Raw genomic sequence first — 17,268 nt, forward strand, 5'->3', positions numbered from 1 at the left:
CATATTTATTTGTATTTTTTTATCCATTCTAGTCAGTAACTGAGTTGAGTGAATGAAGGATTTGTTATATGCCACAGTCAGCAATATTCCAGTACAGATACATGTCTTGGCAATGGTCAGGCACATCAGTGCTTGACAGCATAAGCAATAATCCATTTCATTTGGGCACCATGACACACAATCAGCCAGGTCACACTATTTGTCCACCCAATCCATATTATGCGGCATGCATAACGAACATGGGCTGCTGGGAACTGTGCTTCATCCCCTGAATGCTCTGTTATAAATGGTTAGAGTTTGCAAGTACTTGCCCAAAAAATGCAGACACTTTATAGTCAAGGCAACTTCTTCAGATGCAAAAACTACCAAGTATCAGGATAATAGAAGTACCGTATATCGCTGTGTATAAGGCAACTGATTCATACCTAGAATTAGGGGGCTGTCAGGGGGGTCATCTTATACACAGGGTTGAAGACTTTTGATGTTTTTTCCCCCAACACAAAGACCATGAAGACAGTACTTTGAATGTGTAACACCGGAAATACCATTCAAACAAATCCGTACTGAAATTATTCATGTAATTACACTGTCTGGTTATAAAAAGTGTTCACTGTATCTCTAAAGTTATGTTTGTAATCTCTTTTATTGATTTTATTCAAAATTTCATTCAATATTTTTTGTTTACATTCATTTCGGCGAAATCGTGTGTGAAGTGATCGGTTGATTGCACAACTCAACGTTATTTACAACAACCACGGTCAGATTGAAACAGTAGCTGGCAATACAAGACAGAACCACATTTCACAAAAACCTCAAGACATTTTAGTGGAAGGATTTGCAAACATCAAGTTTCATCCTGGGTTTTAAACTTTATCTTGTTTTTAGCATATTTTGATCAAAGACAGTTAATGACAATAATTGTTATCCCCTAATTATCTATATCCCCTCACTGTAGGTAAATTAAACAACCATATATCAATGACTCTCAATGTAGTGAGTTACATTGTGAAGAGAATACTGTATTATCGAGTTATTATTATCTCTATTAAATGCCATTGGTGATTGAATACAGCATCTTTACAATTCTATTTGTCAAATGTGAGTAGTGTATCACAAGCTTGTTATCAAAGTGCATATTGTATCATGACATGTTGTCTTTGAATTCCTGAAACAACTCTCAATGACACATTTGCTGTAACCACACAAACATGATAACAGAGTAATTAACACTGTAGAGATGTCAGAAATGCAGAATCACTATTCAAAGGTCTAACATCATAAGAACTTAAACTATCAACATACTCACAGATCCAACTATGTTTGAACATCACAGACATACATTCCCTGTACAGTATTAAGAGTTACAATGTTCATCTTGTTTCAGGGATGTTGAACATGGGCCAAACAGTCTTAGGCAACATGTGGGATGTATGTTTGTTATCCAAGAGTCAAACATTTGCTAATGACAACAAAACGTCCATTATACAAGTATCAGTTTATTCCACATGGTGGCCAGAAAATTCTGCAATATGGCCAAGAATATCAACGACGTCATGACTGTAGCAGACAATATTTTCTTTGTGCATGTACATAAAACATACAAGAAAACCAATACTGGCTAAAAACAACTAATAACCAAAATACCTGACATACCTTGTATTCTCGAAATGTGTCAAATGCTACATTAAATAAAGAAGAAAGGTATAAAAAACAAACATAGCAAACTATATGTAGTCAATTTGATAAATGAACAGGGGACTTCATGTGGTGAAACGATCTCCTTAATTCATATTCATATGCTCATCTCAAAAATACTTTGTGTGTATAATGTGATATGAAAATGGAACACGATTGCTGGTATTATATTACAAAACATTGTTGGTGTTTGCAAGATCTAGGGAAAACATACAGGTTACTGACAGCACTTTAATGAGGTAACTTCAACATACATGTACCTCCATATATTATGATGCTTTTCAGGAGGTGTGAAGACATGTATACTGTATTTGCCATAATTAGTGCCCCGGGTACTTAGGAAATCCACAAAGGAAGGTGCTTATTAAAATTATCTCAAATTTGTTGTCAGAGATTGAGCTCAGTCATACTTTGATGGAACTTTTTTTGATGATAGTCATTGGGCAGTTATCTACCCTTCTACATGGAAAACAAAATCTATAATATATGTACGAGAAAATGGAATGTCATGTTAATTTTCAGACTTTGTATGGGATATTTATTTAGCTTACATTTTGATCTAGAAGTTGATCACGAGATGCTTCTTGGAGCGGGGTGCTTAATATAGCAAATAAGGTATTTCACTGGGTATGGGGTACATTAGGTTATTTGGATCATGATATATTTGGTATTTACCCACAATACAATTCATATCACGACTCTTATCACAAATGTTAAGTCGAAACAGATACTTTTGGTACCTGATATCAATGCACATCACAAGATGAAAAGTTGATTATGTTTTGAAATGGACAGTTGGTTTGAGACACAATGTTTTCAAAAATAAATATCATGCATTTTTCCAAATGTTTTCACTCTGCATTGATGCCTTTGCAGAAGACAAACCATGGTAATATTGTGCACACATTTCTGTCACCGGAGAGATCATTTTAATTCTGAAAACTTTTATGAATTTTCTATGTTCTTGTTACATGTTACAACAGCATATGTTCACTGATTCAATGACTTTTCAATAAACACTGAATTTCATAGTGAACAATTACAGTAACATTCACTGATAACAAGCAAATGACCATGAATCAGTGTTCACAAATATGTGTTGGAACACCATTCTTTGTCTACTGGTACATTACCACCCAGACTACATCTGATCACAGGTAAAGTACATATATACACATACAGGCATCAGCCACACAATTCCACAGATCATCATCTTGTTCACATTGTTTTCATCGACAGTGGGGCCTCGTTAATCCAGACAGTCCCATTTTCATGTACCAGTAAATAGTCTGGATCAATGAATCATGGGAATGGGGTAATTTTTCTTTGGATATATACAGAAATTCCCATCAAAACTCTCTGGAAGCCAGACTAACAAGGACTGAAATTCCCAAACCCAACAGGGTTTCTGGTCAAACAAGGTTGCACTGTATTGCGACCACTGAACATAACCCTGATAACAAGCCAAATCTTCAGGCATAGTCTAAAAACGTTTTCTTGTGTATGAAGTTTTGAAATATTTCTAGTCAACATGGTCAATAAATGAATGATGTCAGAACAGGTTGTTCTAATGCAACACACATAAATTCTTTTAAAGAATAATTCTGACTGCATCAAAGGTCAGATGACTAACAGAACTAGGTCTGTCTAGTCATGTTGATACTTTCATATGTTAATTGAGAACATGCCAAGAAAACACCAAGAATTGGCTTTGCACATGGTACACATGTGGGAAATAGAACCTGGAAATTCTGTATGGTGAGCGCTTTGACCATGTTAACCACTGGTCCATCCCAACAAACACAGAGGAGGCATTGCTTTAGCTCAATTAACATAATAAAGAATCGATAATAATGATTTACAGTTGTGTTCAAATGACTCTTAACCATAGTAACTAAAATCCAATTTGGATTTGAGTTCAAACACTGGTACAGACAAACATTTATCAAACGATGGATTGCCCTGTACAAGTTTCATTACCATCATTCTCAAGGGACACATTTCATTGACAGGGCAAGTTCCTTCTTCCTAATGCCTACCACTACATCAGTCCAACTCAATATTGCAACGATGATGACTGCAATAGTATCTTGAACAGACCTGTCACAGAATTCTGATCCAATTGGAAGTATGACCACCATGGCTGCTATGTTCATCCTGTAACTTGACAGACAATAAGTGTACCATATATATATGCTAAAACATGAGTGTGTTTATTTTCCTTCCTTACTGCAAAAATTCAATAAGCTACACTACCTCAGGATTCAATCATTTCATTCATAGATCACCTTATGTTTTTAAATAATTCAATGTGGTTAAAACACCATATAAATTGAGATTGAAGAATTCTCTGGGTTATTACACAAAGGGAAGTAACTCTTCCATGTCACCATGTGTCTATTTAACAGTGACTGTAACAAGTCAAAAATTGGACATAAAACAAAAAGGAGGGATCATAAGTGACAATTACTTTGACACGGAGCAATGTACTGCCATAAACATGGCAAGTAAGTTGATCTTATTCTTGACTCTGTTGAACTGTTTATTTTACAAAACTTCAGGTAGGGAATATAATGGTGTAACAGCTTAATGTGGGAGGAAAGCCTTTGTGTACGCATGGCTCCCAGACTTGTCTTGTCTGTATCCAGATGATGAACTGACCGTACAACTCTGGATTGATATTACAAGGCACCCCGACATATACACTGTGAAGTTCAAATCCTCAGGCAGCGACATTGCAATACCAGGGAATTTTCTAGGATTTTAAACGGTGCCCATGGCAGGCATATTGGGAAAAGATTGTTCTGTTCACAATTGGGATTGCTTTTTCAATTCTTATTTCCTGAAATGTTCTAACACTGCATTCAAAGTAGTGATGTATAACAAAGTAAAAAAGCATGTACCATTACTGATTCTGTTATCACTGTGAAATGCAAGTTACCTCTACAAAGCCATGACATGAGTTGAATATTATGAGTTGGAAAAGTATTAATTCCAATTAGGGAATGTTTACTTAGGGCCAAATATAGGCCTCTGAGCAGGTCTAGATAATCCCTGAACACATTATGTCAACACATTTCATATAACTTTTCATATAACTAACATGATTTGATCAGAAATTCCTTGGGATGCCAGGAACATATGGCTAACACATATACAGCATAACAGAGATGTTATAACCGTAGTAGCATTTGTATTAAATCTCTTAGCGCTACTGTCAATCCATTCAACAGGGTTATTATAAGCCTAGCATGTGAATTGAACACATTCAACAGTGACATTCTCAGCTGTGACGTAAGGATACTGCCAACTAATAGTGTCAATAGCTGTTTACCAAGATCCCTGTCTCCCACAACTAACACTGAACTTGATCCTGGATGGCCATACATGGCTGCTGAAAATTTAGCAGGCTAAAGGTTAATGTACACAAAAAGAATGTAGACATTGTGTTTGCATAATTAACTCTACAACAAGGCTATTGATGGATGCTGTAATATAAGTTATTATGTGTATGTGGTTAACACTTTAAATGTACATTATAAAGCATACAAATGTGATAGCACATAATATTAGCATCGCTGCATCAATCATTTCAACTGCCGCCTCTACTCCTGTGCTTCAACATATGTAAGTTTTAATTGTACAACCTAGACTTCTCTTAATATCAACTAGGTTTGAGTCCATGAAAAGTTTTCTTTTCTGCTGGTCAGTCACAGATAGTTAAAATTTATTCTGACATTCTGATAAAGATGATAAACACTTTTGGATTCAGTCAAGTGAACGATTTAGATTGTGATATCAGTTCTATAAAGTAGAGACTGTCCGAATTTTGACAGAAAAGTTATCTTTCCTTGACTGAACTTTGCTGCCACAGATGCTTCAATTAGTTTCCCGCCTTCTAAAAAAATGAAACATTACATTGTCTGATGCAGAAGTGTATTTGACCTCTCAGATCTGGCTCCACTTCAGTTGTTATGATGGACATGATGGATTTGAAGACTTTGACAATGACATGAGGCAGACCACAATGAATAAGGGCAAACATGCACATGTATACATATATTTACACTGAGAGAGTGAAAACAAAAACAGTTTGGGCTCGTAATATATCATAGAAATGCTGTGGATTTTCTGAAACCCCAAGGGAGAAGAGGGACTGTTGGTGCTAGCTGGTCTACTATGTGAAATGTATGATGCATGGATAGAGCTGGCAGATACATTTAAGTGTATCTACCCTGGTACATCACATATGTTTACCTGATGATCAGTGTATACAGAATGCACATCAGTGCATACCTTGTAAAGATATGTGAACTACATGTAACTGATGTAACAAATTGTAAGTATATATATAATGTACATGTATAAGGGACCGGTCAAATTTCGTTTCTTTTCTATTTCTTTTTTTTGGGTGGGTGGGTTGGGATTTCTGAATTAAATAACTTTTTGTTACTATGTTGATGGTGAAAAAAAACATTTCACTTTCAGGGTACTGTAAAAATATATCTTGTAGTAGTGACATAAAATATTCCCCAAGAGTTGGTTGGTCCCTAGCATTTTGGGTGAAGAAATGTGCCCCCCGACAGGTGCCTGATGTATTTACAAGTCTAGGACCTTGTCAAGGTCAAGTCAACATGCTTAAAGCTGTAATACTGTAACATGCATCAATCTCAAAAACAATAGTTCCGTTTTTGTTGTCACGACATGACATAATCTCATTGATTAATTGTGACTAAAGTAAGTCTTAAAATCGTTCAGATCTTACCAGAGTTCACTGAAAAGCTAACAGAGTAGGCGTCTACATTTTCATTGGTGTGAAAAATGGAATGTTCAGAAAACAATTCAATAACTGTGGCATTACTCGATGGTTGGACTTGAGCAGACACACAAGCCATGTTGGAGCTGACGACAAGCTAAGTCTTCATGCATGTCAACACAGACACTATTTGTAAAGAAAGCCAGGAATTGTTCCACTTGGTCGTATGCAAGTCAATGTTTCGTGCCAGGCATGCTGATCCTTGAATATCAAAGAAACTGAGATGAAAATGAGCACAAAGTATATTCATATCTGCCTTGTTCACGCACAAACCTTGAGAACACATGTTTTAGAAGAAAGTGAGCTCCAACAAGTTCAAAACGTGTCCACTGCTCCGTCAGGTGACAGATCATTTAAACTCACACAACAGAACTTTGCAAAACCTAAAACTATGGTCGTTGCAAACTTTAAGGTTGATCATAGACACTGTGAACATTCTCACATAACCTGTGACAAAACCTAAACAAATGTTCATGGGAACTGTCCCAGGTCTTCAAATCTTGATCTTCACACACAGGTCATACATCAGAAGCTGGCAAAACAAAACCACAGACCTTTCAACCATAGACAAAAGGACCATGCAGAGATTGTGGTTTCATCCCATACAATTCAATGTAGGATTCTGGCCATGGAGACTACAACCAATTCTCAGAAGCAACAGGAACATTTCAATACTCAGCAGTGTTAGGATATTGCGTACAATATCATAATGTATTGGTAAATAACTCTTTCACACACATATCTTGCACACGCTCTGTATGGATTCCATGAGAATGTGAGCGTCTTCTAATCAGTGGCTGTGATGCACTAGCTAGTGGACAGATCCTGCAAGCCCTCTGTCAGCGTTGTGGTGTCTTCTGTGGAGTCACTCAGAGATGGAATGCTGAATGCTGATGCAGATGCCGCTGCCTCGAACTGGGTGCCACAGTCCCCTTCCCAGTAGTCTTTGTGGTACGCATGTGACTGTTGAGAAAAGAACCGACATTACATATGTTGGGTACCACTGTCAGCAGCTTCACATCAGTGCTGGGGCTATTGTCAGTGAGCTCCAGATGTCAACAGCAGGGTGGAGAGGATTATTATGAACTGAATGGGGTTGTTGTATACCATGAGAATGATGGCTGAGGATGTACAAAACTGTTCAGCTTGTAAGGTCTTGTACACCCCGCTTTTGTTACACAGGAAATTCATTTATCATTGCAAGTTACAAAGAATCATGTCAGTGAAATACTGTGTGTGACAATTAGATCGATCTTGTTCCGCTAAAGTAAATCTTGAATTATGATAAAAGTTTCAGTGTAAAAACATGAAACTGGTAGCTATTTTATAGTGTGGGTCATCTTGTTGTCATAAAGTCTCACCATCTTGAGGTTCCTGTTCCACACTCTCCCACACTGACCTTTGCAGATAGGGCAAGGTCGGGTCATGGCAAAGTTCCCACACTCTTTACAGTTGGCTGTGAATACATTGTCAAACCAGACTTTGCCACACCTGAAAACATAGCAACTTTCAATAAATATCTCCTATATATCCTTTATGAAGATTAGAATCACCAGCTGATTACCAAGGAAGACACAAAATCAAATTTAGAGGACAATCTCAAAAAACCATACCTTGGTGACTCCTGATATTGTTTACTACTTTGAACATGCTGTCTGACTGATGTTTACTCTTTTGAATGAGCAGTCTGATCGATGTTTACTTTAAATGATCTTTGTTACTCCATTGGTACTCCTAAAAGCTGCCATTTTCAGACTTGGCAATGTGCGACATGATTTGAGGGCATGTGAGTGCATGAGTGAGTTATATTATGGTGTGTCAGATTATTGTGGGTTTGTCTGTTTTGTTGTTAAATATTCATGCTATATGACATCGGTTTGTAAATAATCCGGACCAGACAATCCAGTGATCTACACAAGTCACCGAGCCTGACCACCTGATCACATCAGTCGCCTCTCACGACAAGCATGGGTTGCTGAAGACCTATTCTAGCCCTAAGTCTTCACTGGACCAGATAATTGTGGGAGGAAAGCCTGAAGTGATGCAAGTCTCAGATGTTTATCACTTTCATGAAACCCACGAGCATGGGTGTGGTGCTGACAAACCTAGAAACATAATCAGTGATTCAAACACACAATCATAGGTTTCTGGCGTGCCCAACGGACGCAACTCTGTACAGTGAACTGTGTCGCCTTCGATGACTGGGCCATCTGTGCCCCCTTGAGAGCATGTACTCTAGCCTCTACTTGACAAGGATGTGAACAATCAGAAACAAAGAGTTGGTGATAAATCTGAGAGTGTTCATGGCAACAATAGATCCAGGAGTCAGTCAAGTTAGTCTGGCCCCTCAAACACAGGTTACACAAATTCAACAGGTTAAAAAGATTTAGTTGCTGTGTAATATATTATTTTGATTTAATGGAAACTGGCAAAGTAGTATAATATTCAGTATTGTCTTCTTCAGCTAATCCCTATGACCATGATGACTGGCAGATCTAACAGGAATTGGACCCATTTAAAGGTACACATCGGTCAAGTAGACATTTATTACTTACAACAGTTTCCCTTTCGTTATCAGTATGCAGGCCATACCAAACAGGGAACTAGTTTTTGTTTACCAAAATCTGAGAAAATGCATTGCAAGCACCTATTAGGTAATACCATGTCTACAAAGAGTTTGACAATATACACAGGTTGAGAGTCACACTCACAGGTGACAGGTTGAGATCTTCCTCTGGTAGGCCTCCGACTGCATGAGTTCCTCGATCTCGTCACGAGTGTAGTCTTTCCCCTGCTGGGCAGCCAGGTCCGTGTTGGGGGGAACTTGTACAGCATAATACACTGTGGCCTTCGGACCATTCAGGACCTCATCAACTGCCACAACACAGACAACATGATGTTATCTTGGCACTCAGGAACTAACATTTACCAATATGGCATGTATATACATGGTGAACGTATGCCACTGTTAGTCCATCTATTTACTTTATTAGTAGTACTGAGACAAGCTTTGATATTCCAATCATGTCTCATGAAAAAAACCGATCCCGTTAGTTGCCTTTTACAACAAGCATAGTCGCCTTTTACGGCAAGCATGGGTTGCTGAAGATCTATTCTACCCCGGATCTTCACAGGTCTCCAATTTGGGATTGAGAGAACAAATATAGAGCTGGTGGGGCAGTATTTGGACAGTGGCAGTACCTGGACACCCAGCAAATTAACATGTGTACACCAGAAGCAAACGTACTGATGCAGGCTTCTTCCTCTTCCTCTCTGATGTCAGCAAAGATTGGTCTGCTACTGGTAACACTCACTATAAATAGGTCGAGTACATGTTTTCCCTCATGACCATGCCGCCCATGCATTTTGTTGTGTTTTGGCAATGCATTGCAGTTTCTGATCATAAGCTTATAGCTTCCACACGACTATTTTTTGGTCTGTTTTTGACGACTTCTAGTGAATCGACCCCGCCAACAGGGAAACATTGGTGCAAAAATTCTAAAAATGACCTAATTTAGCTGTGTCCAACTACTACCTCAGAGAAATTACGTGGGAGGGCAGTACTCGGACAGTCGACAAATGAAATTTGGAACTACTTTTAGAAATAATATAAATAAAGATCACTGAAAAATAAGTGATTAAGAAAATGCAAAATGACATATTTTAAGAGGGTTCTGATTGGGGGTGGGGTGGTGCACGTGACTTTGTCTTTGGAGGTGTTATGCTGGGGATTAGTACAATATGTCGGTTGCATGTTTTTAGTGTAAATATTCAGTAACTGTCCATCTCTTAAACAAAGATGTTATCTCAGTGTCATTTTTTCAATCATAAGATAACATACACGCTGTGTTTTCGATAAGCAATATCATTTCACATTTTACTCTTGCGAAGAAACTGAACGTTTTTTATGTTTACAGTCAGCAGTGACACTCATCAGGACCCTCATTCATTCTAATCCAATAATATAACATATTAAGTACCAGTAACATTCCCGTTATTCTTCATTATATAGAATATGATAGTTCAATTGATTAGTTCTAATTATATTGTAGGACCATCTGTGTAGAATTGCTAAAATGGGTGTTCAAGGAGGAAAACCTGCTTATTCAATTGAAAACTTAAAGCGGGCTATGGATGGTGTTAACGCCAAACAGATGTCAGCACACAAAGCTGCAGTCGCATTCGGAATACCCAAAAGTACTCTTCATGACACTCTCCAATAAAGTACCTCTTGTTTACCGCAAAGATCCTTCACCAGTTTTATCACAGGATGAGGAAAGACATCTTTCAGATTGGGCTATACACATGTCGAGTATAGGGTACGGCCGGACAAGGGAAGAACTGTAAGACACAGTCCAGAAAATAATCAAATTAGATAGTAGGGAAAATCCTTTTACTGATGACAGACCTGGTAGGGATTGGTTTAGCACTTTCTTAAAACGAAACCCTACAATATCAATAAGAACACCCACACACCTTTCAAAAGAACGTGCTATGGTATCACAACAAAAAATTGCTGATTGGTTTGATACCTTCACAACCTACATCACTGACAAACCAGTCCTTCAGTCAACCTGTGTAACCCCATCCACAGTCAGAACATTCACATTTGCACCCCAAGCAGACTCGGTTAAGTCAGGAAAGCTCATCCCAACCTTCGACTATAGTAACATCACCAGAATATGCATCCTCAGCTCCTGCCCCACATACAAGCACTTCACCAGTCGTACAAACAACTCTGCCATCATCTGGGGGCACGGGCGACCCAGTCGTCTAAGGAGCCGCGATTCGTTGTGCAGAGTTGCGTCCCTTGGGCACACCAGAAACCTATGATTATGGGTTCGAATCCCGGTTCGTCCCGATTATGTTTCTAGGTTTGTCAGCAACATACCCGTGCTCATGGGTTTCACCGAAGTGGTAAATGTCTGAGACCTGCATCACTTCGGGCTTTCCTTCCACATTAAGCTGACACGCCGTGATATAACTGGAATACTGTTAAAAGCGGCGTAAAACCCAACTCACTCACTCACTCTGCCATCACCTCCTACAAGCCCTTATGCCCCAGTACAATCTCAAACTGCACACATCTCAACACCTCAAACAGACACTTCACACCCCTCCGTACATTCTTCATCAACTGTAGCCACAGCCCTGACATCTTCCAGTAACACATTTGACAAATATTTGGTTCTTCCCAAAGTGCCGAGCCGTTCCCAAAAATGTAAGCCTACAGTGTTGCCCAAATCTGCCTCATGAGAAGACATCAGGGAACTTTCATCCTAGCAAAGAAAAGAAAGACAGAGGAAGAGAAACAGATGAAAGAAAGCAGAAAGCAAATGAGAGAGGAGACGAAGCTTAAACGAGAAGAAGAGAAAGCAGCCTGGAAACATGGGAAATGACACGGATGACATCCGACTGTTGTCACTTGTCATATCATAATTTATTTCTTCATAGTTATCACATGTATCATGTGAAGCTGTTACCATTTATGGCACTGAAGATGAATCAGGAACCAGAAAACATCTATGACGTAAACGCTCTCAAAATTAGTATTCCTGATGAAGCTGACATACATTTCCATAGTTTAGATCTGGAAGTCCGCCCCCCACCCAACAGACAGGTTTTGCGAAACATAGCTGGCACTGGAGTTGGCAGAGTTCCCTTAAAACTATAAGGAGTAATCACTCCTTTGATGACGGAAGGTTGCATTTTAAATGTGACACCATTCTTTACTGGTAAAATGACTCACAGTGGGCCTGTTAGGGGTGGGGGCCCAAAACTAGACTGTTTTTATTTATTGCGTATCAAGCCACAACGTCCTACTTTATTCAAAATATTAGAAAGACTGAATGAAACAGGATTCGATGGTGACAGCGTTTGGGTTTAGTGACTGAGAAGAAAACTAACAGTATAAGAAAACACATGTATCTGTGTATAGTGATACCAAAATGAGAGAGACAAACCAATGGAGTTGTATTTATGTTGCTATTATTTTGATGTTCTCATTGATACAATCAGAAAATCACAATTGTAATTATGGTTATATTCGGGTAAGACATTTTTTTCAAATTCTTAAATTGTCCAGGTACTGACGCAAAGGTGTCCGACTTCAACCGCAGGCGTCCGATTACTACCGAAGTAGTCATCGTGGAAATATCCTAAGAATTTGCTGAAACAAGCGCACGAACACTGACCACTACCGACTATAATCACCACAGCAGTTACCTCCCTTCACATATACAAGGAAAGAAAGTCAATGGGTACTTTGGTTCAACTTGCATGCCGTTAAGAATGTTAAGTGTCCGAGTACTGCCCCACCCACTCTACTTATTCATGAGCAGTGACTTGTCCAGGAACTTTTTTAGTTTTGAATCTCTATAATAATGTTTTTTCAACCAATCAGATTGCAGCACACGCTCCCATTCATTTTACAATCATACATTATAGCAGGATTCAGAGAATCAGACCAACAATCATGAAAACTGGCACTAGCCTTAATTCTCCAGTCGTCTTAACCAAAATTCTAAATATGTAAGGTATCTAAAAGTCTTCATAAGTGTTGAACATGTTATTTGCTAATGATGAGGAAACATGTCCAATCATAGTAACATACATTCTGGTATTTTTCATTTTTCAGCAATCATTATACACATCTTACCTTCATTGTCAGCAACTGTAGGTACAACCTCCATGGCTTCCTCTTCCACACTTTCATCATCAGCAAACCCCTCGTCATCACCGGTCTGACGTCCACCCTCGCCACCACGATTTGCACTCATTTTGGGGTTAACACTGAAACAGTTATAAATGAAAATGCATTTTGTTATAATGTTAAGACTGTAAGAGTTATGATTCAGATAACACAAAAAGAGACACACAAAATGAGACTCGCTGCTCACTTTCATATTGCTTTCTAAAAATAACAACCAATGCTGACTTGATACTGTGCTTTCTGGGTTTGGGCTCTGTGAACAGGGTAGAATCAGGAGCTGCTGCATATCACAATACCGTATTTGACGTAATAAGCGCTCAGGGCGCTCTCAAAATTAGAAATAGGGGGCTCTTATTAGAATATTATTTTGGTGAAAAAACAGAGTTGAAAGATAAATTTCGTGGTTTATGCTGACAGCCTGAAGAATTTGTGTACGACAGATATATTTTTCCAGAATTGAATTGCCCATAATTAAGGGTGCATATAACACACGAGTGCGTATTATACGCGAATAAATAAGTTTTGTGTACATTGATCAATCGGAAGGGGTGCTAATTGGGATTGTTCACTATCCAATATATTAGCAAATGTCGCCATGGGCGCTTATTAGAGCAGGGTGCTTATTACGTCGAATACGGTACATGTATTTGTGTTCTTCTCATAGTACAAAAGGATCACTAGACTCAAAGTGCTTAGGATGGACTGTCTTTTTCATTTTGGGTTATATTTTGCGTGTTGTGCAATGAGCACCCTGGGTGTTATAAACATAATCATGATAATAAAGCTGTATCATGTACAGTCGATGCCAGCATGAGTAAGAAGAAATATTGGTGAAGTACTTAAGACACATTCACATGAAGAAAACTAAAATAAACTTTCGAAAATAAAAAAGTTTGATGAGCATTCTGTGGCTCCTGAAATTTTTGTTTTACTATATTTTGACTTGTAACACATACTACTGATTTCACCTTTGTATTAGTATGGTGTGTTCACATGTCTATGAATGTAAACAAATCAGTAAACAATGAGAACAAATTGCCTGTCTCACGTAAAAATAATTCACCAAGATCACCTAAAGGAACTAGAACAATTATTTTCAGTCCTACAGTAAATGAATGAAACAAAATAAAAATACTGAAAGTGACAATAATATTTTTCACTAGAAAACAGTGCCTTGGGTGCCTTTACACAAAGGCATGCTCAGACTTCCACTGCAAGGTAACATTTTCCTATAGAAAAGTGGAGCTGATTCACCAACTTTAATGATACAAATTGTAATCAGTACTCCCAGTTCTTTCATATTTGCTTTAACCATTGAAAGAGGATAACCATTATTACAGTGAGTGAGTTTGGTTTTCCGCCGCTTTTAGCAATATTCCAGCAATATCACTGCGGGGACACCAGAAGTGTCCTTCACACATTGTACCCATGTCGGGCATCGAACCCGGGGCTTCGGCGTGACCATTATTACAAAGAGGTATTACACATTTTCATGTGGCATAGCTAGTAAAAGTGAAAAGAATTAATTTTCCAATTTTTTTAAGATTGACAGATTTTAAATTATTCCACAATTATATTTCATGACAGGCTTGATGCTTCTCTCAGAATGCAACGAATGACAAACATTAAAATGGCAAAACTGGAAAGCTTAAATATTCGCCAAAACCATGTGATTTCTTGTCTCTATTATCAGTGGGATCTGGATCTCCTTACTTCATGTACAACCTATGCGTATCACAGTCCTGGGTCAGCATGGGTACTAAATCGTGGTAACCAGTCAATATGTCAAGGAATTCAAATGTAAAAAAGTGATGACGTATCAAATAACTCGACCCGTTTGATCAAAAATGCGCAAAGACCAATGTGCCAAGAAAAGAAATACACACTGCCCTGCAGCCCATGATCCGATGATAAGCATATATTCTTGTCATGGATTAGAAACGAATAGGGACTCAAGTGTTCACTGTTCACATTTGCGCGCACCTGTCATATGTTGAAATTCCTAAATCAACAAATCTAATGTAAAGAGGAAGCATTTACCTGTGTTTATGGTTATTACAAAAAACAAAATGCAATAATAAACGACGCGTTCGACAGCACTTGTGTGACGCTAACACAAAAACGTTATGTTTGGAAACGCTTCTCCAAGCTGAAATTTGTTTACTTCCTGTATTCTGATTGTTGGTAAGTCGTAAATATGCACAACAGTTTATGTGACAGAAGTTACTGTATTTTATGTTATACAATATGTATTAATTGATTCAATGCCATAAATGTTTATTTTAGTATATACATATGTATATGAACGACAAAATAACACAACGGGGAATAACGACAATCGTGTAAATTCGATTAGACGAACGGGAAGATTGTTTGTATTCGGGGGTGTGGGGCGTTTAAAAAAAATATATTTATGTGTATGACTGTGGAAACAAAAGAAAGAAATTTGGGCTCATACTTTTAGTTAAAAAATGTCTGTGGTTGTTTTTTGTTTTTTTTGGAAATTTAACAATAAATAATATAAATAAATGTCTTGACAATAAATAAACGAGTGTCTTTTCATGGTGAAATTAAAATGACGAAATAGCAATAGAGAACACCAATCAGATGTTGTTTTTGCTAAATTTCTCTTTACTGATGAGCTCTAGTGGTGTTTTTGTGTTTATAGTCTGAAGAATGTTTTCTTAAGAAAAGATTTTCGACGAATAATGGAAACCCATAAAACAAATAGTTTCATCATTATATGATAGTATGTCTCGATGTGTATATACTGTCCAGTTAGAAATCAGATACAACGGAAGCGCTCATTAAGGCATATACATAACAAAAAGACTAGTCTGTCGTTCATAACAACTCCGGATTCAGAATGTGCAACATCTTATCTTATATGTCTGTTTCACATCTTATCTTATATGTCTGTTTCACATCTTATCTTATATGTCTGTGTCGACAGTGTGACAAGTGTGGAAGCTGAGGCACAAGAACATCAGTAACTCAACACACAATCAAGTGTTACCATTCAATAATAAGTAAATAATTGAATAGACCTATAATTAACTAATCCTACATACTTATAGGTCTTGCTGCATGGTGCACAGATATTGTCCATTGAAATCTACCAACTCGATCACTCATTGACACTAATCCTGCTTTTTGTCAATTGTTTGTTGACACGAGCGTTTTGACAGATACTAGCAGTGTGTTCTTAACAGATTGCAGCAGGATTCCAAAAAGGAGATTGTTTGTTTGTTGTTTAACGCCGCACTCAGCAATATTCCAGCTATATGACGGCGGTCTGTAAATAATCGAGTCTGAACCAAACAATCCAGTGATTGACATCATGAGCATCGATCTACGCAATTGGGATCGATGACATGCATCAACCAAGTGAGCGAGCCTGACCACCCGATCCCGTTAGTCGCCTCTTACGACAAGCATGGGTTGCTGAAGACCTATTCTACCCTGCTATGGGTATCGGACATACCACTAAATTCGTCTTTACATCCAGTTTAAAAACTCTTGAGCCATATCATGTACACAGTTTGAATCAAGAAGGCGTGAGATAGAGGGTGCCATTAACCCCTGCTATAGGCATCGGACATACCACTAAATTCGTCTTGACATCCAGTTTAAAAACTCTTGAGCCATATCAGTGTACACAGTTGGTACAAGTAAATTAGACTGGGGTTTTCACGTGGAATGCATGACCATGGTGCTCATAACCTTAGGGTTAAATATTTATTTTATCTCTCACGCTAAAGAAGGGCGGTGGGATAGTCTAGTGGAGAAAGCGTTCGCTCGTCAAGCCGAAGACCCGGGTTCGATTCCCCTAAGTGGTACAATGTGTGAAGCCCATTTCTGGTGTCCCCCGCGGTGATATTGCCAAAAGCGGCGTACAACTATTCTCACTCACTCTTTTAAAATAATTAAATTTGAACATTGAAACATTGGCTCCCGCGTACCAGATAAACGTTTCATGGCGACCACGTATAGTTTCCTGCACTGCGGCATCCGCGGTACCACATAAGGCTCGGCAGCCTGCGTA

General features: G+C 38.3%; 1 protein-coding gene across 1 annotated transcript; it reads right to left on the reverse strand.

Moving 5' to 3' along the window:
- Positions 1 to 1,483: 1,483 nt before the first annotated feature.
- LOC124148321 (protein pinocchio-like) lies at positions 1,484 to 15,396 on the reverse strand. Its single transcript, XM_046519353.2, has 5 exons — positions 15,264 to 15,396; positions 13,170 to 13,303; positions 9,223 to 9,385; positions 7,873 to 8,002; positions 1,484 to 7,474 (listed from the first exon to the last, which is right to left on the reverse strand). Exons 2-5 carry the CDS (start codon positions 13,288 to 13,290, stop codon positions 7,319 to 7,321), a joined length of 570 nt encoding a protein of 189 aa, XP_046375309.1. The 5' UTR covers positions 13,291 to 13,303; positions 15,264 to 15,396; the 3' UTR covers positions 1,484 to 7,318.
- Between the last annotated feature and the right edge of the window lie 1,872 nt (positions 15,397 to 17,268).

Source organism: Haliotis rufescens, unplaced genomic scaffold, assembly GCF_023055435.1.
Source record: "Haliotis rufescens isolate VD_foot unplaced genomic scaffold, xgHalRufe1.0.p SCAF_1, whole genome shotgun sequence".
NCBI classification, from domain to species: domain Eukaryota; kingdom Metazoa; phylum Mollusca; class Gastropoda; order Lepetellida; family Haliotidae; genus Haliotis; species Haliotis rufescens.